The sequence below is a fragment of the Pyxicephalus adspersus genome, chromosome 1 (genome assembly GCF_032062135.1).
Source record: "Pyxicephalus adspersus chromosome 1, UCB_Pads_2.0, whole genome shotgun sequence".
Classification (NCBI taxonomy): Eukaryota; Metazoa; Chordata; class Amphibia; order Anura; family Pyxicephalidae; genus Pyxicephalus; species Pyxicephalus adspersus.
This window is the reverse complement of record NC_092858.1, coordinates 114899587-114924248: the sequence shown is the minus strand read 5'-3', so window position 1 is coordinate 114924248 and position 24662 is coordinate 114899587. Positions and strand designations below refer to the sequence as shown.

General features: G+C 37.4%; 1 protein-coding gene and 1 pseudogene across 1 annotated transcript in view; both read right to left on the bottom strand.

Moving 5' to 3' along the window:
- LOC140330872 (TBC1 domain family member 22B-like) overlaps positions 1–24662 on the bottom strand; it is a 96035-nt gene that overhangs the window by 43850 nt on the left and 27523 nt on the right. Inside the window, 4 exon segments of the mRNA XM_072411446.1 lie at positions 892–1006; positions 6336–6401; positions 19479–19607; positions 23732–23802. Of these exon segments, the coding sequence (XP_072267547.1) occupies positions 892–1006; positions 6336–6401; positions 19479–19607; positions 23732–23802 (381 nt within the window).
- On the bottom strand, positions 8782–8867 carry LOC140321894 (U2 spliceosomal RNA; annotated as a pseudogene).

The window sequence follows — 24662 nt, the reverse complement described above, 5'->3', positions numbered from 1 at the left end:
TCAGCTCACCTTTTCTGTGTCCCACAAACACATGGCGGGGGAACTAAAAAAACTTAAATTTGGACTCATCAGATCAAAGTACAGATTTTCACTGGTCTAATATTCATTCCTTGTTTTTCTTTGCCCATGCAGCTTTATTCTTCTTTGTTTTATTCCCGTATAAGTTCTTTGTGGCAATTTGACTACAAAGGCCAGATTCACAAAGTACCCCCTGAACAATGGATTTTGAGATGTGAAGCATTACTGTAGACTCTAATCTGAGGTAAACTCTTACTGAACTTATCCTCTGCAGAATAGTTAACTTTTCTTTTGCGGGGGTACTCCTCATGACAGGCAGATTCATCATAGAGTTTGATGGTTTAGGCAACTTAACTTAATCTACCTTCTGAACTTCTGGACAGACGGACCTTCATGTTTTAATGTAATGATGGACTGTCATTTCTCTTAGTTGAGTGGTTTTTGCCATCATTTGGAACAGAACAGTAGTCAAATAGGCATATGCGCTGTAGAACTGTGTGCCAATCCAACCTCTGCACAACTCAACTAATAGTCTTATACACAATAGGAAAGTAAAAAAAAATCTAGAAATTGTTAGTTGACAAAACATACTAGTTAATACATCATATACCTGAGAGAATGCCAAAAAAGTGTGACCAAACTTTTGACTGGCACTGTGTATTTTTTTTTTTTTTTTTTAAGTTAGCTGGGCACAATTTAGAAACATTAGAATAAATTAGGGTTTACATTACAAATGGGGAAAAAAATTAAAAAGAATGCATAAATATATCTATTTGCCATATATTGTCAAATTGCCAAATTAGGCTTTACTTTTATAAATGTTAAAACAAGTGTATAAATAGACAAACTGAAGTGAGAAAATATGGCACTCACCTACGTGTTCTGTCAGAAATACCACAAAAAATGGGGTAACCAGATCATTGATTCCCTGTACATATCCACTTGCAGGGTGACGGATTGCCCAAATAAACAAGATTCTCTCAAAGATCTGTGTGAGAAAAGCATTTAAATTGAAAAAAGCATTGTATTTAAATCCCAGGCATAAAACTCTAATAATTCATAGAGATACGATACAATACCATTAAAAAACAATCTTAGATTCAAAAACATACTTTCATAAATTTAGTTACCAGTTATAACTGATAATATATCAGCTTTAAAAACAATACATATCCCCGTTAGAATAGGTAAAGATTAAATAAATCAAACATCATCCCCTTTTCCCATTTTCTTAATTATTTTATTCAGATTCTAAGAATATCTACAGGAATTAATAATATGGTCAAACAAATATAGCATAAAATGCTGTATATGCTTGATGTACCTACTTTAAAAAAAAAATACACCGATAAGATTTTAAACCTAGTGTACAAAATGTGTCTCTCTTAAAGCAGAACTGTACTAAAAAACCCACTTACCTTTACTTTCACAGAGCCCCTTTCCCCTTCTGGCCTTGGTAAGGTCCTGCGCTGTGCTGGAATCCTCCTCCGGGCACTTTTTTTCAGTGACTGGCCTCCTCTGGATGGAGCAGCATAAAGCCTCCTAAGATATGTGACGTATATATCCTAGAAGACTGCACCCTCATTCAATCTTTACTGCAGCAGGGGGAAGCAAGTTTTTCCATTATATAAAAGGGTTCTACCCTTTCATAGAAATAAAATGTTGGTGATAAGTCTTCTTTAACATTCAAAAAGGCCATAAAATTACCATGAACATGAATTAAAGTGAAATATATACAAGTACTGTATAAGGACTGTTTAAGAGTTAAATGGGCTGTGGTGAAAGTGCCAGCCGGAGAGGTAAAAGATGTTTTTTTTTTTCCCCCCAAGAATCTGGTTTACCAACAAAAAAAGCGGGCAAACTTATAGTCCTCATCCATTGTGGCAAGAACAAAACATCTGCTTGCCCCTAATGGTGGCAAGGACCATCATTGTGGCGAGGACTTCATCCCCTAAACATGACCCCTATGTTGTGACTTTGCAGGCAGTGAGGCATTCCTAGGAAAAGATTAATAAAGAAAGAAAAAGAAAACATCTTAAAAGGCGTGCCTGCTTGCATGACTGGCTGGGGGTAAGCAGTTATATATAATTTGAATTCATGAGTAAACTAAATCCAATTAATGTCTGTAAAACTTGAGATGTGGAGTGAATGCCCAATGGTTTTGACTGGTATTGATTATTGTGTAACAAGAACTTTTAGGGATATGATATTTAGGATGTTTTTCTTGTGATTGTACAATCAAATTAAAACAGACACATTCAAACCTTAACAGATTTAACGGGGCCACTTACATATAGGAGCATTGGGATGGGGCCCCTAAATAAATACCGGTCACAAATCTATAATCGTCATACTAGGTTACCCTGTCTGCTTCTCTTCTTTGAATCCCAATTTCCCTAGAATGGTGGGGTGTCTAAAACCAAAAATGTAGGTGCTAGAAGGACTGGGTGCCTAGTTAGGAAAATTTGGGAAACCTTTATTGAATTTGTACATACTCGTGGCCTCTGTTTTAACTCTGTTTCTGTTTTAATAGAGTAAAATAATTTTTTTCCATGTTATAGAAGTGTAAGAAATATTGTATATAAGATAAGTTTGTGTACTAATCTGGTTGCCAAGGTGAGGTTGGATCAATCCTCACTGCTGTGGTTGCCTTGGGCAAGCAGTATCGTGACCTAAGCTGCGTTTTGGTAAGCGGTCCTGGGAACAGGACGTCAGCGAGCACTGCAGCTACCAAATGAAATAACAATAACTGTGTACTGTGTAATAACATCTGATATTTATATTGTAACTTATACTGCAACTATGGGAAATTCCCAAGGTGAGGGGAATTACCCAGAGGAACCTAAAGACTTCTAAAAGAAACATGTAAAGAAAAATATAAAAGTGCATCAGAAACCTGAAAACAGAGATGCCCCCTATAATGTTCCCGGGGAAACTCCTGTTGATTTTGTTAACTGTAAAGCAGGAGATTATTACACTAACCCCTCCCCAGGGGAGGAACACTGTGTATAATATATGAGCTTCTTTTTTTTTATTTAGTTACAGAAATAAACTTTGCAATGATATTCTAATGTATTGAGATACCTGTCAGGAGCTAAAAAAAGGTATCCCTCTAAGAGGTAGCTAATAAAAGCCCATCAGATTATTTATTGTTCCAGCAAATTATTAGAAAACCTGTATTCCTCTAGGCTAAAAAAAACCTGGGCAAACTAGAAATCCTGTACTAATTTTCACACAGGCAACTGTCATAGCTATTTTCCAACACACAGGGAGATTTTCTGACAGTGGTAAGAGAGAGAGGAGACACCAAACTAAAGATTACTTCTTTGAAAAACTTAGCTTAACTCAACTGTTCAGAGACAAAGGAGGTTAGTTCCAACAAGCTCCCATGCTGCAGATTTTGGTGCTGTGTGGTGTTGCACATTCCGAATTACAACACCACAGGCCACACCCTTGCAACCCAAAATTTAATTGGAAAGTAAACTAAAAAGAATGCAGTATGTGAGTCTAGTTGGTACCTAACAAATTGGGAAAACTTTTTCTCTACCATAAATTGCAAGTGCCTCTGATAGATATATGAAAGTATGCATCCTTGGTATCTATGGATGTCACTATAGTACAAATAGTAAAAGGATTTTGACAGAAAGTTTACCCACTTGACAAGCTGTACACTGCTCTTTCTAAAAGCTGTGAAATCAATTTAACAAAAAAAACTTTCAACTTTTTGTAGCCAAAACCAATCTTTCTTCCCTCTCCTTATCCCAGCACAGAAGTCCCTTAACAACTAGATGTAAATGTCATAATGCTTGAGAGAAGAACATAAACATTGGCATGCACAGTACTATAAGTACTGAAAAACAAAAGGACTTGGCAAACACTGCTGGTAAATGCAGCAATAGTTTAAAGAGTCTATTCATCAATGCTGAAAGTCTGGCAAGTAAATTAGGGGAATTTGAAGCCTTACATGACACATGACTGGACTTTTAACATTCCTGGCTATACTATCTTTCAGAAAAAGAGTAAAATGAAAAGGTGGTGGTGTTGTCTAAGTCTGAAGTGATCTGAAAATGAAAGTAAGATATGTTGTGAAAGAAGATATTGTTGATAGAACATGTGATGATGTCGAGACATTATGGGTGGAGTTGCATATGGGGATATTATTGGAGTTGGCTATATGCCCCCTAGTGCTAAAGAAGAGATAAAGAACCAACTACTTGTACAGATAGAAAGGCCAGCACAGGATGGGACAGTGGTAGTAATGGGCCATTTTAACTACCTTGATATTAACTGGGTTATTGGCACTACAGATTTAATAAAAGGGTGGAAATGTATGAATTTAGTACAGGATAATTTTATGGCACAGTTTATAGAAGCCCAAACTAGAAATTAAATTCTGCTGGACCTATTTTTTTTCAAACAATGCACATCTTATAAAAATGTGCATATGAAAGAGAATCTGGGTAGTAGTAAACACATAATGATTATATTTAATGTAAGTTGAAAGCAAAGGGAGCAAATGACCACAGTTAGGGGCGGCTCTTCATGACTTGAACTAGGAGGGAATATTATATATATTATTATACACAAAATATATTTCCATGGGCAATACGTTTTGGAGACTAAAATGGAAACCTATGTGGCTCACAGGCAATGATGAAAAAAAAAAAAAAAATCAAAGAATATGAAAATGGCATTCCAAAAATATAAAAATGAAGGATCACCTTCAATATTGAAAATTATGAAGAAAAAAACAAAGGGAAATTATTTGTGGAAAACTTTAAAATGAAAGATATATTGCAAAAGTAAGGCAAACCCCCACAAAATATATGTGTATATATATATATATATATAATATTTTTAAATATATTAATAGCAAAAAGATCAGGTCTGAGCATGTAGGCCTGGAGAAAAAGAAGTTTAATCTCGTAAGGAAGGGATTCATCAAAATAAGGAATAAACTTCCTCATGAAATATTCTTAGCAAATTCTATAGATTGCTTTAGGAAAAGGTGGATGCTTTTATTGAAACAGAATAAAATTGGGTATTACATTTTTAAAGTTTAGACAACAGTGTTGATTAAAGGAAGATCAAATTGCCTCACATGATCAGGAAGGATTTTTTTTTCCCCTGAGGGAGCAAATTAAACCATGCTTTATAAGGGTTTCTTGTCTTCCTCTGGATCAACTATGGCTATAGGATTTTATCTGGTATAAGTTTAGGTCCTTAGTGGTTGAACTTGATGGACTTATTATTTGTTTCAAACAAATGAAAGTGTCACACTGAAAAGTAAAACTCCTAACAGATCCTCAAAAACCTTTAAGATGTTTTGTTAGTCAACCAACACTATCAACAACCTGTGGATGATCCCAACTAATACAAAAGTATGGAGATCTTGAGGTGCCATAACCGAAAAAACCTGCAAAATTTGGTCCTCCAATACATCCTTTAGAGCAGGGGTGTCAAATTCTGGCCCGCAAGTGGCCTCTCATTGGACTCATTGGACCGTTTTTTACACATAGGGAATTGTAGTAGCGGTGCTTTTTCAGTTTCAAGTTTGGTCAGCGACTCTATGTTTTTAGTTTTGGCGCACTGTGTATTTGAGTTTGACACCCCTGCTTTAGAGCAAGAGTTGCTCAGTGTTTGTGAAACAAAAACTGATGCTATACCTGGATACAAAAACTGATGCTATACCTGGATGTCAGCGCTCAATTATATAATATCCGTAGTTAACAATTATATACTGATCTTAACCAATTCAATTGTTACATGCCCATTGTTGGCTCATTTTGGCCAAACTTCCTTGTTACATTATACAGTAAATAAAAACTTGTAATGTTTTTGGTATGCTGAGTATGAGATTATAAAACATAGTAAAAGCAAAAACTGTACAGATTGTTTGCAGGTTGCAGTGTGTGGTAGATTAGTACAGCCCTCAAATATGCTGCATCCCTAACATACATGTTAACATACATAACATACATCCCTAACATACATGTACAAGTATATAAATTGATGCATGTCAAAAAAAAACTAGTATCTAGAGATAATTCAGCACTGTGGTTTTGCACTGTGTGCTAACACTTCTAAACAAAAAACACTACACTTAGTGAATAACCCAGAAACTGACCAGGCAAATAGGTAAACCGGGTGAATAAAGAGGACAAGGACTTATTTGGTATAGCTGCCCAAACATGACTGGGCTATTAATATTCCTAGCTATGCACTCTAACATTTTGGTGGTCTGTGGTCTGTGGATCTACCCCCCCCCCCCCCCATGGGATACATGATACTGCATAACATAAAATGAGAATGCTCACCTCTTGAACTAATGGCTGCTGAAATAGTGGAATTAGTGGATTTGTCCGTGGAATGTCAATGTGAATCTAAAATTAAAAAAAAGTTCATGTTAATACACACAAAAAAGTCTTTAAACCAACATATTAACAGCAAGGTCATTTAAGTGGATCGCTCAGGTTTTCTCAGCTAATTCTGCCTTCTAACAGCGAATGGACAGCCTTTTATTCTCAAAGCAGGTGCTTTGGGGAAAAAAAAATAAAGCAAGGATAACTGAGCTGCATGAGAAAAACGTGATATTTTTGCGGAATCAGAGCTCCAGCCTTCCCTTCAGTTTTCCACAACTGTTCAAGCTTCTCTCCCATACTGAAAAATCTTACTCAGACTTTATTGCACACTGTGAACTGCAACATAAAGCCTATATCCAGCATAACATATTTCTTTCATCCTTAGCTTATGTTACACGCAACATTCAAAGAAGTGGGCGCACACAATGCTTTACTAGGCTTTTGAAGCCACCTGAAAAAACCTAGCAGTTAGGGCATAGTCAAGCCTGCTTCTGAAAAACGTGGCTGTTAAATACTCCTGCACAGCTAGGCTTCCATGATTGTTTTCAGGCATAAAGCACTTAAAAATGGCAAAAGCCTGCTCAGGAGTTTGCAAACATATGTACAGGCAAATTTGTTCTGGCGTTTTAAACACTTAAAAAAAGATGAATTTTTTTTTCCCATTCAGCAAGAACAGAGTTACTTCCTGTTTTGATCACCAGGATCTCTTTCAGAGAATACGGATGAATGTTGCCGGACAGAGTCCCCATTAAAGGGAAGAAATATAACAAAAATGAAGACAAAATCAGCTGATCACCTTTAATAGAGTAGGGGTGACAGTTCTTTATGATTTCTGACAAGCACTTTTAAAATGAGCTGGGTGCATAAAGCACTTGTGGTCCTTCGAAAATAGGGATATCTGATGGAAACCCCTGTGATTGAGACAACCAATTGTTATGCTAAATTATAACTTCCAACTTCAACAAAGGGGGACGTTCAATACATTAACCCCCGACCCAAGAAAGCAAATAAGAAGGATGGACTGTAGTTCTCGAATACTCTAATCTATGGAAACAGCTTAGTCAACATGGTGAGATGACGAATGTTTAAAATAACAGAGACATTAGATTAATCAATCTGTTGTGGAGAGTATCTTCTTGTTTGTTGAATAATAACAGTTGTTTGCAACGCACTAAAGACTGGTTAACCCTTTTTATCACTTAATATGATGTCCTTTTAGGACAAGTAATGGTACCTTATTACTAACTATAGGGGACCAAGCTGTGATATTGAAAGTTTTTTCTAGGTCTGCAAAAGAGTGCCATTGATGTGATACCAATAGTTTACAAAGTTTAATCTACAATACTTGATTTACTCATACTTCATTTTCTGATAAGGAATGTATTATGTCTTTAAAAGGCTTTAAAAAACCAAAGAACACATTGCCTTTTTGCAAAATTTTAAAAGGGTCATACACCTGAACTGACAAATAATGCTTGAGGCCCAAATTATCAGAGAACAAGGAGATCCTGGTGGACTTTACATTTTTCTATATGGTGAAGAGGAGGGGAGACCTATCACACTAACCAACATTTATCTTCCTAATCCTGGACAGGTTCCCTCTCTGCATTCTACATCTTCTACCCTAAATGAATTCACTAAGAGAATGATAATCTTAGTAGAGATTTCAATATTACTTTTAATGCCCTTCAAAACAACGCAAATGATAAATCCTCTGATCCATATAAAATGCTCAAACAGATTAAAACATTAGTACAATCTATGCAACTCATGGATGTTTGGAGAATGATGATCTCTACTGGTAGTCTAGTGCAAAAACATCTTTTAAAGGAGATGTTTTTGCACTAGACTACCATAAAGGGGGGACTAGGTAATTTGAGACACCAAGTCGAAACCAGGAGGGCCAATGTTCCTTGCAAACTAACCATAACCAACCCACCAAGTACTAAGTTGGGAGCACTCCAGGAGAAAGACTACCACTAATGGGGAGCAACTGACCATAAAGCCAAGGAGCTCTCCATGAACATCAGGGATGGCCCATAAAGTAACAAACACTCTACACTCCAAGTGACAACACTGAAATATACTAGTGAAGTGACAAGACAAAATAAGTAATAATTAGACAGCTAATAACTGTGAGCAAGGATTGAATTGGCCATTAAGACAGCCAACTCTAAATGAAGGAGAGGTGCTGAAACACCACAACATTCAGCGCTTCTCTAAATTCCCCGGCCAGATTGTAAAGTTCTCAGTCCTCACCAGCGTGGATTTGGGGCTGTCCCTGGCCTCAACTGCTCTGAAGTGGGGCTGAAGCCTGGGTCTTGCCCTTACAGAGAAACACCAGCTGGTGCCACGTGCTTTCACGCGGTACTGATCAACCACTACCCCCTAGTCAAGGACGGTAGGGTCGTTCCCACTCCTAAAAACTGATAAAAAAAAAAAAAAAAGATACCACACTTGATCCTAGCCAAAAGGCAGAGAAGTGATCGGCCTGTCCTTCTGTCACTATAAAAAAAGGTGCAAACCATAAGGTCTGGAATTGGCTTTTTAACCCGACATTACCAAGTGATAGTTCCACCTTTACACACATTGAAAACTTATTGCCTACCTACTAGAAAACGGCAACCTGGAAGAAATTTCACTTGGTGTATGTAATGTGCTCTTAGAGGGGAAATGATACAGATTAAGAAAAACGATCAAAAGAAACATAAAAGGGAACAGAGAACAAATTAATAAGAGATTTCTGCTTTAGAAAATCTGCATAAACAGTCCCTAGCAGATAAACTAATATGTCTTAGTAAATACTTAGAAAAGTCTACTTGAGTAGAAACCCCCCAGAATCACTTTTTTTCGCACTAAACTATACTATGAATAGGGCAAAAAGAATAGTAGGTTACTGGCAAGGGCATTAGGAGCATCAAGAAACTCATTCTATCTATGAACTGTCTGATTAGAAGGGACAACCTGTCTATAGGGCGCATTAAATTGTATCCCAGTTTTACAGGTTCTACGCTGACCTAAACAATCTTTCTCCTACTCAACCAATTCGCTCCATATCAGAAGCGAGACTGATATTCACCGCATGAAGCAAAATCTTTAGAAAGCTCTATAATGAGAAAAAGAACTACAATTAGACCTCTCTCAACATAAAAATAGGAAAAACTCAGGGCCAAAAAGCCTCCCTGCACAATATTACTGTGCTTACAGGCATATCTTCATCAAATCTTTACTGAGGGGCTTTAACACATTAGTTACATTTACATCCATATATTTCAGCTTTTTTAAACCACATTATGAAAGATATCCCTGAATTAGATATTCGTTCACAAACTCGTGCTTATTTGTTAAAAATCTTTGCACCAAGCAATTGCATGTTTACAATTTAACAGCTCTATAGTCATTAAACAAGTAGATATTAAATTCAATGTCGTCAGATGCCACTCAAAAAATGTGCCTCAGGATACATAATGGTATTGCAAAATTTGATGTTATCTATTTGAAGTTCAATAAAATAATTTAATTATTCATGAGTTATAGAAAAGCACTATTGAAAAACATACATTTAAGTTTTTGAAGGTCCCAAAACTAAAAATCCCACAAATACATACAAATTTACAAGATCGACTGATAATTTCAGGAATTGATAGTCTTACAAGTAACGCAAATCATGTAGTTGATCTTTTTTCGATGTTTATTAGAACATTTCTTCAGGAAAAAGAAACCTCTATGAGGGATTTTATTTTGGATTTTCTATACATTTTATCCTTAAAAAAAAAAAACAAAAAAAAAAAACCTTTTTGTTTTTGATGTTGTCTTCTATTTAAGGTTCAAGGTGTGTAGCTTTGGGTACCCAGTATGCCCCTACCTATGTGAAATTTTATTTGGGAAACTGGAGAGAGACCGTTTATCTCAGGAGGACTCATCTCTACATTGTCCTCTGCCATCTCTCATTTTACTCTGTATTATTATTATACAGTATTTATATAGCGCCATCATATTACGCAGCGTTAAATCCATATGGATTTACACCTTAAAACCAACTATCTTTCCAGGGCTTCTTTCAGGCTTACTTACTTCCTCATAAAAAGACAGTAAAGTTTTTTCTTTCTTGAAGTCATGCCGACTATCACTTACAACATTATTTTTTAGCAAAAACTCCTCTATGTGGTTCTTTATTAAACTCTCTAGGATCCTTCCAACTATGGACGTTAAACTAACCGTTCTGTAGTTGCCAGGTAATGACTTTGGCCTTACACTAATCCATTGGTACTGTGCCAGTGATTAAATAGCCCCTAAAAGATAGAAATAATGGCTTTGAAATAACCAAGCTCATCTGTTTGAGGACACGTGGATGTATTCCATCAGGTCTTGGTGCTTGGTTAACCTTAATTTTGCCCAACTGTTTCTCAATCATAACAATTTTGAGCCATTGTGAACCGTTTAAGGCAGTGACATTGCTATTTTGAAGTTGTACTTGAGCTCTGCCATTTTTCTTTGTGTACACAGAGCTAAAAAAAATGTTTAGTAAATCCGCCTTTTCTTTATCCCCAGATACCAACCCAGAGACATCCTTTAAGGGGCCTACATGCTCAGATATGATCTTTTTGCTATTAATATATTTAAAATATTTTTTGGGGTTTCCCTTACTTTTACTTTCCTTCATTTTTAGAGTTTTGGAATCCCCTTTTCTTGTTCTTTATGGCTTTTTTAACACCAGCTGTGAGCAACATAAGTTGAAGAGGCTAAAATTAAAACCTATTATCCATTGGAATATATTTTTCAGTGTGCTTGTGTAGAACAGACTTGAAACATTCCCATTTCTGATCTGTGTTCTTTGAGGACAATGTTGTCTCCCAGTGCAAATCATAGAGAGATGCCCTTAATAATTGAAAATGTGCTCTCTTGAAATTAAATGTTTTTATCTTTCCTGTTTTTACTTCCTGTTTACAGCTTACAATAAATGAAATCATGTTATGTCACTGCTACCCAGATTCTATTTTATATGCACATTGGTTATAGGCTCTGCACTGTTAGAAATAACTAGGTCCAGCAGAGTATCATTTCTAGTTGGGGCTCCCTTTTGCTGTTCCTGTAGTGCCATTACTTCAGTCAATGTCTGGGTAGCTGAAATCTCCCATGATTAAAACCTTTCCAGTTTTAGCTGCTTTTTCTATCTGTGCTGGTAGTCGATTCTCCATTTCTTCCTTAGCACTAGGGAGCCTATAGCAGACTCCAATAAATAATTGTGTTATTCAACCCCACATTGCACCTATATTGCCTCAACTTCTTCGCTTGCTGCATCAACAATTTATTGTTTCACATTTACTTTCAGATCACTTCCCACATACAGACAGACACCACCACCCTTTCGTTTGACTCATTCTTTACGAAAGTGTATAACCAGGAATGTTGACAGCCCAGTCATGTGAAGAACAAAGCCAGGATTCAGCAAACCAAATAGGTCATAATGCTTTTCATTCATTAAAGCTTCCAACTCCCCTATTTAGTTTGCCAGACTTTTAGCATTGGTGAACAGGCTCTTTAAACCATTGCTGTATTTACCAGCACCGTTTGCCAAATCCTTTTGTTTTTAAGTACAGATAGTACTGTGCAATTCAATGTTTGTACATAATATAGTAAGCTCCTTATATTTATCCATAATCCTCCCACTAACTATCCCCAATCCACCATCCACTAGTGGCTGACCCCTGTCTGACCTTCCTGTCCCCTATTTTACTGTCCCACCCCCCTCTGTCCTAGTTTAAATATCCCTCCATTATTCCCCTAAATCTTTCCCCTAGCACAGCAGACCCATCTACCATTTAGGTGCAAACCATCTCAGTCATATAGGTTGTACCTCAATGAAGTCAGCCCAGTGATCTAAGAACTCAAACCCTTCCCTATTTCACTAGGACTTAATCCATGTCTCAGCCTTTTCTGTGTTGCACATGGCACAGCCAATATTCCAGAGAATAAAACCTTGGAGGCTTTCATTCAACTTGAAACCTAGTTCCTTAAACTGATTTTTAGGGATCCTTCTTCCATCTTTCCTGTCATTGGTTCCAACATAGACCAGGACACAGTTGGGTCATGCCCAGCCCCTCCCAGTAATATGTCCACCACATGCCGAACCCTGGCACCAGGGAGACAGCAAACCATTTGGTTGAAGGGATCTGGGCGACAAACTATTCTTATCACTCCTCCTGATCATAGAAACCCCTATGACAACAAATTGTCTACTCCTTCCTGCATTGCCTTCTCGACCCCTACTAAATGGGCTGCTCTCCCGGCTGGTAGGAGTTGCCACCACTGGGTCTGCCACCTGCACATCTTCACAAAATTTTGCATATTTGTTAGGGTGTTCAAACAGGGCTGGCCTACTTTTTCTGGGTGCCCCTACCACTCCCTCTAACTACAGTAACGCAACTCCTTACATGTTCATCCTGAATAAAACCCTCCACATCTAAGCAATAAACTATCTGCTCAGTGAGCAGGAGACCCTTCTCAAGGTAATCCAGTGGTTTCAGTGTTGCAATGCGCTTCTCCAGCTCTCCAATGCAGAGATACCGGAAGGGTGACTTGCTCACATCTGTCACAGTGGTATTCACCTAGCTGTTGCTCCATTTGTGCATACATATGGCAGACTGTGCACTGAACAAAACCTTCCACGTTGCTGCCACTCATTTTCCCAGTTACAATGTTTGTTTTCAGGAGTTATAAAAGATTACTTTTATTTAGAGTTTGTAGTTACTATAAGGATTAAACTCCTGTTTTCTAACTCCACTTGTTTCACCAGCTAAGAGTGAGCAAGCTCAAGGTGAGTCTGCTCAGAACCTAAATGTGTAAAACTTTGACCACTCCCTCTTAGAGGTCAACAAGGAAAGAGGATAAGAGGAAGAGGAAAAAAAACTATTTAAAACAGAAACTGACAGTCAAAAGACACAACCCAACAGTCAAACAGACACAACTCTCAAATGCACAATATCAGAAAACAACTGTGTGTTCTAACTCCACTTGATTCCAAGCCACTGGTTTAACCAGCCAAGAGTGAGCCATTGCCAAGGTCTAGAAGGGATATTCCTGATTTTTTTTAATGGTATAATGGAGCCCAAGACGTTTTGTACTTCAATTTTAAATGTTACCTATAATTGATGTATGCTCTGTCCTACTAGAACACGGGGAGAGGCATAAAGCCACGCTAGCCATGATAGAGGATGTGAGAGGTCATGCCATTATATGTGGAAGCCCACTCCCTTTTATGTGACTTGATATGCATTCCACATTTGGAGATTCAGTGCACCCCTCTTCGGTACGTTGATGACAGACAGGTACGTTGATGATGACATGCCTGATTGGGCATGGTCTTCACCCGATGTCATTTTTAGTGGGGGCTGTGATTCTGATGCCCCAGGTGGGGTGCTCCCTTAGTGGGAGACATGAGATATGAAGGAGGAGGTAAGCCAGGTCACCCAATGCACAGCTATCCTAATTTACTGACTTGGATGCGTCTGGACCAAGAAAATAAGTTCAAAGAACGTGAAGTTGTTATTGGTTATTGGAATGTATGGTGTTGTGGGCCCAACGTTCTATTTAATTTAGATATAAGGAGTTTAGTGATATATATATATATATATATATTTATATATATATATATACATACATACATACACACACTCATATACTGATATGGTTAACATAACATACACAGGTAATGTAAAGTCTTCCTTTAGAGGTACAATACCCTTTCATGAGCCCTCTATGATCTTATAGATGTAGGTTTTATGTATGTGGGCCATATTAGGATGAAGTGCTGAGCTGTATCCTTCTATTATTTAAATCTGTATGTTGTGCATAATTACAGATCCACCACCTGAGGACATTTTGTTGGCTTCTCTGCTTCTTTTGTCTCTTGGGTCGCCTGCTGTGGATGAGATTTTGAGGATGGGACAGATCTGTCATAGGATCAATGTCATGTTATAATGGTAAGTTTTTCAGTAAAATTTTTGTGTTAAATGTAAAAATGTTGTTAGTATAGAAGAACTAATACTAATATGTCATTAAATTTTAGAACATGCATGATCCCTCCACTGAATGTACACTCCTGCAGAAGCAGTTTAACCCAAAAAATGCATTGAGCCGAGCTGGACATATGTGAATAACGCTACAGTATCTTTATCTAATACCATTTGACATAGTTAGCTTTGTCACTGATTGGTATAACATAGCTATGTTATCCAATATAATTATGAATTAATTGATGCCTAAAAAAAACCTAAATAAAAGAGAGCTTTTATTATTGTCGTTAGTTAGGATCACTATATTAAAACAGACCTATTACCAGGATTTTTACTTTATATAAAAGGGAAGACAATTCTTTGATGTAAGGTAAATACCTTTTTTTTTTTTTTTTTTTTTTAAGGTGGGGGAGGTAGTCGGGGGGTTAACACTCTTGAAATTGGAGTGCAGAGCTTTCTGGGATACCCACGTTACGCATCCCAGGAGGCTCTGGTCGCTTCCAGAGTATGCTCAGAAGGAGCTTTTTCTTCAATGGGAAAAAAATGCCGATCTAGCACATATTCAGTGCTGGAAGACAAGAAAGAAGGTGGTGGCACCCGGAGCTTCCTCTGCACAGGGATGAAACCTCCTGAGGGATCGACAGATCTGCAGAAGTTGAGTTAATTTTTTTATTTTTTAGTTTACTTTCGCTTTAACAGATGTAAAAATCATTAAGCTGACTAGTTTCAGAATATCCTTTCCTTTGGATTCTTTAAGATCAGGCATTACTAGTTTCATAAATCTAAAGGAAATCTGGGAACTGTACAAAAGCAAAAGTTTAGTTCCTTAATGAGTAATTCTCCTACCTGTTCCAGTAGCTGACGCCATAACTTAATTTTTCTACCAGCATTGAATGGCAACGTTAGTAATAGTGAGATAAAGGAAAAGGGTGGGAAAGTTAAGGCAATGCTCTAAGGGTGTTTATGAAAAGATTTTACATATAGGAATACCAGTAATTATTGCCATGTCCTGCATGTTCTCATTACTGGTGTGAAATTCTGTGAATAACCGAAGCTTCAAAAGGGTAGATATGTGACAGTAGAATGAGCCAAGGGGCAGCGCAGCCACTTTTAGGGTGACTACTGGGTTATTTATATCTTGTATGATCCACCGCTTGATGGTAATTAGAAATAGAGCACAGAGTTGAAGATTCTCACTGTTTAGAATAGTTCTCCACACAATCAATGCAAGCATTAAAAACTGCAGCCCAGATGGCTTACCTGTCCAAAAAAGGGATAATGGTGTTTATTATGACAGAGGCATTAGCTAGGAATCCAGACTGGGATATATTCAAGATTTATATAAATTTAGGAAAAAAATAATACACATCCAGAAATTACCATAAGGATTCTCAGAACATAGTAAAAAGTAATTGAGGCAGACAGCTAAAAGTACAATGGACCAGGGAGCCATGACCAATATTGTACCAGACCTATTTGCTGACTACCAAACCAAATAAAGTTACATAGTTAGGGTGAAAAAGTCCATGGATGTTCCCTGAGATTAACATTCTCTGTTGTCTTTACTTTAAAAACTTTAATAACCAGGTATATAGGTGTTTCTAGAAAAGCATCCAACTTTTTCCTAAAGCAATATATAGTACTTGCTAACACTACCTCGTGAGGGAGCCTATTCCACATTTTCACAGACTTTACTGTCAAGAATTCTTTCCCTATGTGGAGAATAAACTTCTTTTCCACTGGATGCAAATGGTACCCAGTTTATTCTTTGTAATGACCTTAGAGTGAATAATTGAGAAGCGAGTTCTCTATATAGGGCAGTAGTGTCCAACCTTATTTCATCAGGGGGACGCTGTTGACATTGGGATAAAACGTGCAGGCCAAAATGCAAATAAACATTAAAGATGTATCTTTTAAACTAGATTAAATTGAAATGTTTCCTAGATACCTTAACACACATGCACCAAATAAAAGTAATGACAAATCAAGAACCTCTGCAATGGATACTTCTTGGATCATCTTCAGGTCCCTACATCTCCCTGTTCCTGAGCAATTAGCATTCACAAAAGGTTAGTGGCCAGATACGTTTGACAGGGTATCACGGTATGATAGGTAGTGTTTTTCTTAACTTGTGATGGTGCTACAGAAATACATTTTTAGGGGGAGTTAGCCGTGTGTGGTGTGCTCTACTGTTAAAGAGAAATTGGGGTTCGCAAAGTGGCCAGCTATGTTTGACAAGATAGAAAGGTATAACAGGTATAGTTTTTCATATCTTGTGATCGAGCCATAGGAATAAAATTTTGGGGGAAGTTAGCCACAACAGTAACTTGCAGTTACATTTCCCTTTTCTTACAGAGTAATTGGGATTCAGAGAGTAAGGGGGTAGCTATATTTGACAGGGTAGGCATGACATGATATTAGGGAAGTTTCCTACTAGCTTTCACATTTCCAGTTGCCAACATCCCTCTGTTCCAGAAAAACAGGGGTTTCAGTTGAAATGCAGACTTTCAGCTTTAATTCAATGGGTTGAACAAAATGGTCCATATAGAGAACTCTCTTCCCCATTATTCACTTTGAGATCATTACAAAGAACAAGAGGGCACTCTTTGCGTCTGGAGAAAAATAAGTTTAATGTCCAGAAAAGGTAGGATTCTTCACTGTAAGGTCTGTGAAAATTAATTGTGGTATTATACAGAACCTCTAGACCTTACCCTTATATCTTCCCTTTCTTATTTTATGTTGCATGAGTCAAGTAAAAAGGTTTTTCTTTTTTTTTTTTTTTTTTTTTTTTCCTAATAAAAATGTATTGATTGAAAAAGGAGCTTGAGTTTGAAATGGTTAATAAATGTTATAAAATCCTTAAACATATTTTCTATGCTGTAACTATACATTCTTCTTCCAAAGTATGCTGCATTCAAGGCATACCTCTAGTTTGAATGTGCACAGTTGAAAGTGTGATTATTCCAACTATCTATCAAACTTTAAAGCCTTAAAATGGGTGGTGTCATAGAAGATCAAATGTCAAGCACCCTAGTAACTGCAGATTTAAACAAGGGCTAAGATTGCATTGTCTTAAGATACAAAAGTATAGAAGGATATGGTTCCATCATAAAAAGGTTTATTGTGGTCACAAAGCAGCTTTTAGGTGCATTGTATGATTGTTAATAGAGACAAGTTAACTGTGCCCTGTGTAAATAATTTGGGTTAGGGCATAGTACCAAGAACATTTATTGGGAGAAAATAGTAAAAGTTTTAAAAATTAGGTTGGCACTTGAACAGTAGAATAGACAACTATTATCCATTGGTCCCAATAGTTCAATATTTACTTCATCTCTGCCATTCTCTTGCTACTGAGACATCAATGGAGCAGGAAATGTGTAGGATTACCAAAGTGCACCTCGCATACATTTTGCATTTTTTCTATCAGATACGTCACTGTGCTAAGTCACTTAGGTTATGGCTCAAAATCACTGTGTTTGAATAATGTTTCACTAATGCTTGATAACCGGTGAATTAGGATTAAAACCAAAGAAACAGTCATCCACACACTGAACAAACAGAAATTGCAAGAAACCTCCATATAGCAAATTTGGATACCAGGATAATTAAATTGAAATATATATTACCTTTTGCATAGGCTTGTCTGCTTTGCTATTAGGAGGAGGTCTAGATATCAGAATACACATTATGCATTGACATATCACAAAATTATAAGGAGTATCAAAAAAGAATTACCTAGGAGCAGTGGTGCCCAATACTTTTTTATCTGGAAGCTGCTGTTGCTTTTGAGATAAAACTCGTTGACCACAATGCAAACAAACATTAAAGATGTATGTTTAAAACCGAAATTAAATTGAAATGTTTCTAGTTGGTGTAACATACACGCACCAAATAAAAAAATGACAAAGCAAGAATTTCTGCACTAATCCATTGATGCTTTTTTTTTTTAATGCAACATTTTATTATTAAGGATACAAAACTAAAGCTATCAAAATACAGTGATGGCAGGTCAGATATTGCACCCTGCTCACCATTCCTGTACTAAAGAGAAGAAACTACACCATACAATGTGTTCTGTCAGGTATAGGGGGCCGCTAACCTTCTTTTACCCCAATATCTCTGCAAAGGATACTTCCAGTGAAGTGCAATTCATGTGACAGATAGCCAAGGGGGTACATGTTCTTACTACCACATCTTCAGGTCCCTAAATAGAAGATATGTGTGACAGGGTAGAATGGTGTAATAGCTATATTTTTTCTAATCTTGTGATGGCGCCACAGAAATAAAATTTTAGGGTAGTTATCCACAAGATTCCCCCATGTATCCTACATTTTAATATACCTATAGCTCCACTTTCAGGAAAAACTGGGGTTCAAAGAACATAAGCGGACATTTATGTGACAGGGCACCATGGTATGGTAGAAGCAATAACATTTTAGTGGAGGGGGGTAGCCACAAGAGTTCTCATTTATCTTATATTTCCCTTTCTCTACTGTTAAAGAGAAATAGGGGTTCACAGAAGCCACGGCTGATTGCCAAGGTCTATAGTACACTCCCATTTTCAGGGAGCTAACACTGAACATACTCAAGAAGCTCCTGTCTCCTAGTAGCACGCTCTCATTGAGAAATAGGAGATGCGTGTGCCCCATACCTGCAAGACAACGAGCAGAGAAAGGCATGAGGAGAGGGCTGGATGTGGCCTGCGGGTCAAAGTTACGGCACCCTTGACTTATAAGGCCAATAAAGACCAATAAAGTATGTACATATACAATTATAAATTCAAAATATATATTTGTATGAAAAAAAAAAAATATCTAGATTTTCAATATGAAAGTTTCTTGCAGTTATCTATGCTTCAGTTTGAGTATTGCTAGATAACTATAATTCCTCTAAATCTGTGCTTCATACCATTGCAAACAAAGTCTATCAAAAAGATGTAAAGTACAAAATAAATGCATAGTTTGAAACACCAGCTCAATGGCACTATTACAGTTTAAAAAATAAATAAAAGCATTATAAACATATTTGTTTTTAACAATATATAAACAAAAACAATTTAAAACTACAGGTAATGATTTTGCACCTGTCGATATGTATCTTCATGATGCTCTTCATTACGGGAATCATAATACTGCTCTATGAATCCAAAATACTCAGCACGCTTTCTTTGGAGTGTATGTTGTCGTCTGTCCTTATTGGCAGGAAGATATCCCTAAAGGATGAGAGAAAAAAAATAAATAAAAATAGGAGTACCAAAAGAAAAAAAAAAAAAAAAAAAAAAAAAAAAAAAAAACACTTTTAAAGTTTTTCTTTTTTTTTTTTTTTTTTTGTTTTCCTAATAAAAATGTATTAAAAAAAAAAAAAAAAAAGACAAAAAACATCCTTAATTCCGCAGATCCTCAGTGGCGTTGGATCTTTCCCTGGAATTCTTCACCACCGCAGGTGTGAGTTCAGGTGACGTAGCCCGCTGTTGTAAAGATTGGCAGCTCTTTCCCTTTAGTGAAGAGAATACCCCTTGTGCACATGCCCAAAATCGGGCACACTCAAAAGGAGCCTCCCGGGACACATATTTTATTTATCCTGGGAGGCTCCATAGGATATATACAGGTAGTCTACCCTTATATTTAAAGTAAAAATTTTGAGTTTAGGTTCGCTTTAATTGCCTTCTTAATGCTAAGTTGTCATGATCGCCACTGGGGGTCATTTAAAAGCATTCTAAAACAAGAATGGTCAGTGTAATAGCAACTTACATTACTGGTTAGTAGGAAACATTACTTGCAACATGGGTAGGGGGGATTAGTGACAAAAATGGCTTTCCTTTAGACTGCTGAAAAGATTTTGGCATCAGTGGCAAGTTACCTAAATGAGGAAAGACTCCAATGGACCAAAGCCACCTTCTGTGCCAGGCACTGTAAATCAATGCCTGAAGTCACCAAACCAACTATGGTGCTCTGGTTAAGAAATACGTAACCCAGGCCCAGGAGAGAAGATCTGTTTAAGCTAATGATACACCACTAGGAAAACAGAGACTTTACCAGCTGATTACACTGCATCACAAAAAAATAAATATTGTCTGTCACTTGGTCTAATCCATGTGTCCCATACCTATACTAAATCAAGTGCGCTGAATCTAAATCTGGAATCTGATTCTGTCTAGGATGTCAGAATATTATAGTATTTACGCATATAGATGCGATTAGCTACATTCTCTCGTTCCGCAGTTACTATGCAATCTTTATACATAACTAACTTTTGACTCATAGTTCCATGACTTTACAAAAACTTAGTTTTATGTTGCAACAACATATACAGTTACACATAAGTCACATAAATCCTTGTTCAACACACATGTACACTTCAGAAGTGTTTCAGGCACTTGCTTTTGCGTTTGTGGCTCTCCGCTCTCTCCCGTTGCAGAAACAAGCAGTAGTCGCCCATCATGTTGGAGTTGCACTGGCCTTGATATCTTGTTTACATAACAGAAATGTCCTGGTGTAACCTCTCCCCTTGTTCATCACTCACATCACCCACATTTTGTGGGAAAAAGTCCAGATAGGAAAGTAAGAAATGAATTTTAAGTGACATTCGGCAGCCAAGTTGATGATATGCTGTTAGCATGTTGTTCACGGGTTTAGCAAGGTTTTCAGCTCACTGGTTGCCATGCAGCAAGTTCAAGTGGGTTGAGTTTGTCCTTGAATGTGGCATCATGCATCAAATTTTGGGACCAACAAAAATGCCTGCTTTCAGTTTAACATCTGTTATTATTTTTCCCAAACTTGTCCTTCAGATACTGAGAACCCATACCACCATCACGACCCATTGCAATGACAAAGTTTTTCATTAATCCAAGTTTAATATGAAGTGGCGGAAGGTAAACTTTCTGTGGATCAATGAGTGATTTATGCTTCATGTTGTACTGGCCAACAGTGTGTTCAGGTCTGGGTGGCCATTCTTTCACTTTGTAATGGTTGCTGTCATCACGACTGTTCCACAGGCACAGAAAGCACATATATTTTGTATATCCCAATTGCAGGCCAAGAAGGAGTGCCACCACATTCAGGTCACCACAAAAGTTCCACTTCCACGTTCTGAATAGTTAATCAATTTCAAAATGACCTCCATGGATTCGTATGTCTCCTTCATTTCCTCAGCATCAGCAAGAGGAACAGAAGGTTTTTCGTTTGTGCAGCAATACCGCTTTCAAACTTGCTTTGCTCGAGTCTATAAACAATCTCACTGCTCTGGTATGTATATCAAAATCTAATTCCATCATCAGACCACTCACGTTGGTACAGAAGCAAATGTCGTTTACCAGCTTTTAATAGCCTGCGAACTTTGTGTGATTATCACGAAAGTGTGAAGATGTTGTTTCTTTTTGTAGCAAATTCCACTCCTTTAATCTAGGCTTTAGGAGGCTAACAGTTTAGACTTCTCTTTTGACAAAGACAGGTCCCTTACTGGATCATCTAAATCTGATTGGCTTAATAAATGTGGCTTACCCTCTTCAAATTGGGGTTCATAACATTCATTAACATCATCCTCCTGTTCCTCATCCAGCATGCCACTGTCAGTAAGAATAGATGTAGGAGGGACTGGCACTGGATTCTCTGCATCATGTGGCACTGGCTTCAGAGCAGATTCACAATCCGGATAGATGATAGATGTCTTCTTCGAAAACACAGCAATTTTACTCATACTGAAGTAGCAGCCTGAGTCTGAGTGAGCTCACACCAAACCATAGGCACAGCCTATAAAAAAACCTATGGTTTGTCGTTCGCACACTAAAGTCAGCTCACTGACTTGCCCGGACATGCTCAGCCGCTGCTGGAACATGCATGCCGCCAGGGGATGTGATTCAACTGAGGCAGCAGAAGGCATAGTGGTAGCTGCAACTGTTCTAATTTTCCCATGTTAAAAAAACATTACCCAATTATAGACCACTTGAACAGCTATAGCACACCTATAACTTTAAATTCGTACGCGATAGGTAAATTCTGAATTCAGATTTGGAATCAGCACACTGCTTATCATGTAAATCACATGTGTTATTCCTAGTAGGAAAACCGTGTTATGCAGTGTTATGAAGGGTATGAAAATGCAAAAAGACAGGTAATGGTGGACTCCAGATAAATTAAGGAGGCAGAACTGCAACTGGTTGTAGAGGAGTTAAATTTGATCATGGAGGATGGGATTGGGGGTGGAAGATGGAAGAATGCAACTTTAACAGGGCTGTTCCTTGGGAAAGAAGGCTAGCAACTGCTGAATATTGAATTTGGATTATAAGGTGATGGCAGAAAGTTAGTGGATCCAAACAGAGTAGGGGAGGAGGCTGGTGATAGGGAAGGTGGAGTATAAGGTTGACGTGGATGGGAAAAAATTGAGTTGAATTTGACAAGCTTAAGGTGGCAAATGAAACAAAAAAAAAATTATTTGGTCAAAGAACTAATTAGGATTGTGTGTGTGTGGGGGGCAGGATGAATATAGTAATTAGGCATGAAGTTGGACATTGGATCATAACTGAGATTGTTGTATGAGCTGCAGGTAGAATTGTGTGGTATGATAGGCACTAATTTACAGTGGGTACAGAAAAGAATTACCCACATTTTGATATTTTCAGCCTGACATGAAGACACACAAAAAATACCTTTTTCAGCTTTATTTATTTATTGCAACTTATATACCATTGAAGGTTAAAGCTTGGCTTTAAACTCTAACACTTCAGAACAGGAGGTAAAGTTTATTTAAAAAAAACTGGCGTTATCCATTTTCACTCATAAATTGAATGAATGCAGAAGCAGGTAGCTCAGTGAAGGACCTGAAAATGTCAGAGTGACTCAATCCATTGTGGATGTTTGCTAGTGTAAGCATGTCCTTACATGCATGACAGCTCAAGTGGGTCTTTACATAGACCCTTGCAGAAACAGAGGAGTTGGGCAAGGGTAAAAGTCCTTCTGTGTCTCCTCAGGGCAGTTTAAGCTATCTGGAACAGTAGTTGAATGATAGAAATACTTTTACACGCAAAGCTTTAACAACACAAATTAGCCTAGTAAGCCTCACCAATTTTCTGCTAAGTATGTGTACAAAAATGGTGCCTTTAGGAAACAGAATAGAAACATGCTCAGCAACAACCCCAGTGTACAGCCTACTCAGCACTCTGGTAGTACTGACAGTACTAGATCTGGGGGTTCAGCATAGCACTGAAAACTTTTGAACACTTCAGCTAATATTTAAACCTTAATCCATCTTACTCTTCCTTAAAGCAAAAAGTAAAAGAAAGGCTCCATCAGACAGCCTACATATTTGATCTAAAATATGTTTCCACATGAAAAATCTTACCGACAAAAGTCTCCATGTGGTTGGTCGAACATCTCGAGGAATTCCAGGCCAGCTACACTTCCTTAACTCATCTGTAAAAATATTTTAGTAAAAGTCATCAATATTCAATATTGAGTTTTGGTTTTAAATTTTTTCCAAACAATGCAGATATTTTAGTATTCTTTTCCTGTTAAAACAGACGTGCTTGGATGTATGACTCCTAAACAGAGGAACAGTGGTGATGACAGACGAACACAAATTGTTAAAATAAACACACTGAAATAAAGACACTAAAAAAGAACTAAAAAAGTTTGGTAAACCAACAGGTTTATCTCCTTCGACAGGCTAGAGATAGTGTAAGCATATCCTGAACTAAGCCAGGATCCCACCAGATGGACATCTAAAGCTATTGGTAATGCTAAGGTAAGGTAACCTATTCTGCTTTTGGATAGAGTTGGGACAAGTGTATACCCAGAATGAATGACAGGTGGGATTTTTAGGTCCGGCATCAACTAGTTATCATTTCTGAAACAACACTTTAGATAGGTATCAAAAATTTCATTAAAGTTAATTATTAAAATCGCACCATTGTAATTCAAACAATAGACGATAAAATTGACAATATTCATACATAGTGCTAGAACTGAAAACCAGTAATATATGTCATGGAGGATTAGCGTCAATGGCAGGCTGGCAATGAGGTGACTCCAGGCAACGGTGTATCTATAGGGCTCCTGCCTGTATTTATTATGTACAAAAAAAGCAAAAAAAAAAAGTCTTCCTATGCAGGGGTATTTCAACAAAACAAAAAATTGTAAATCAAAGCTATATCCTCCTGGTTAACATGAATTAACTGTTTAGGCTTGCTTTAACCCCCTGGCGTTCTAATTATGTCCATATTTTTATGTCAAAAGCGTGACATTGTTTTGCGTGGAAATTTGTTGTTTAATAT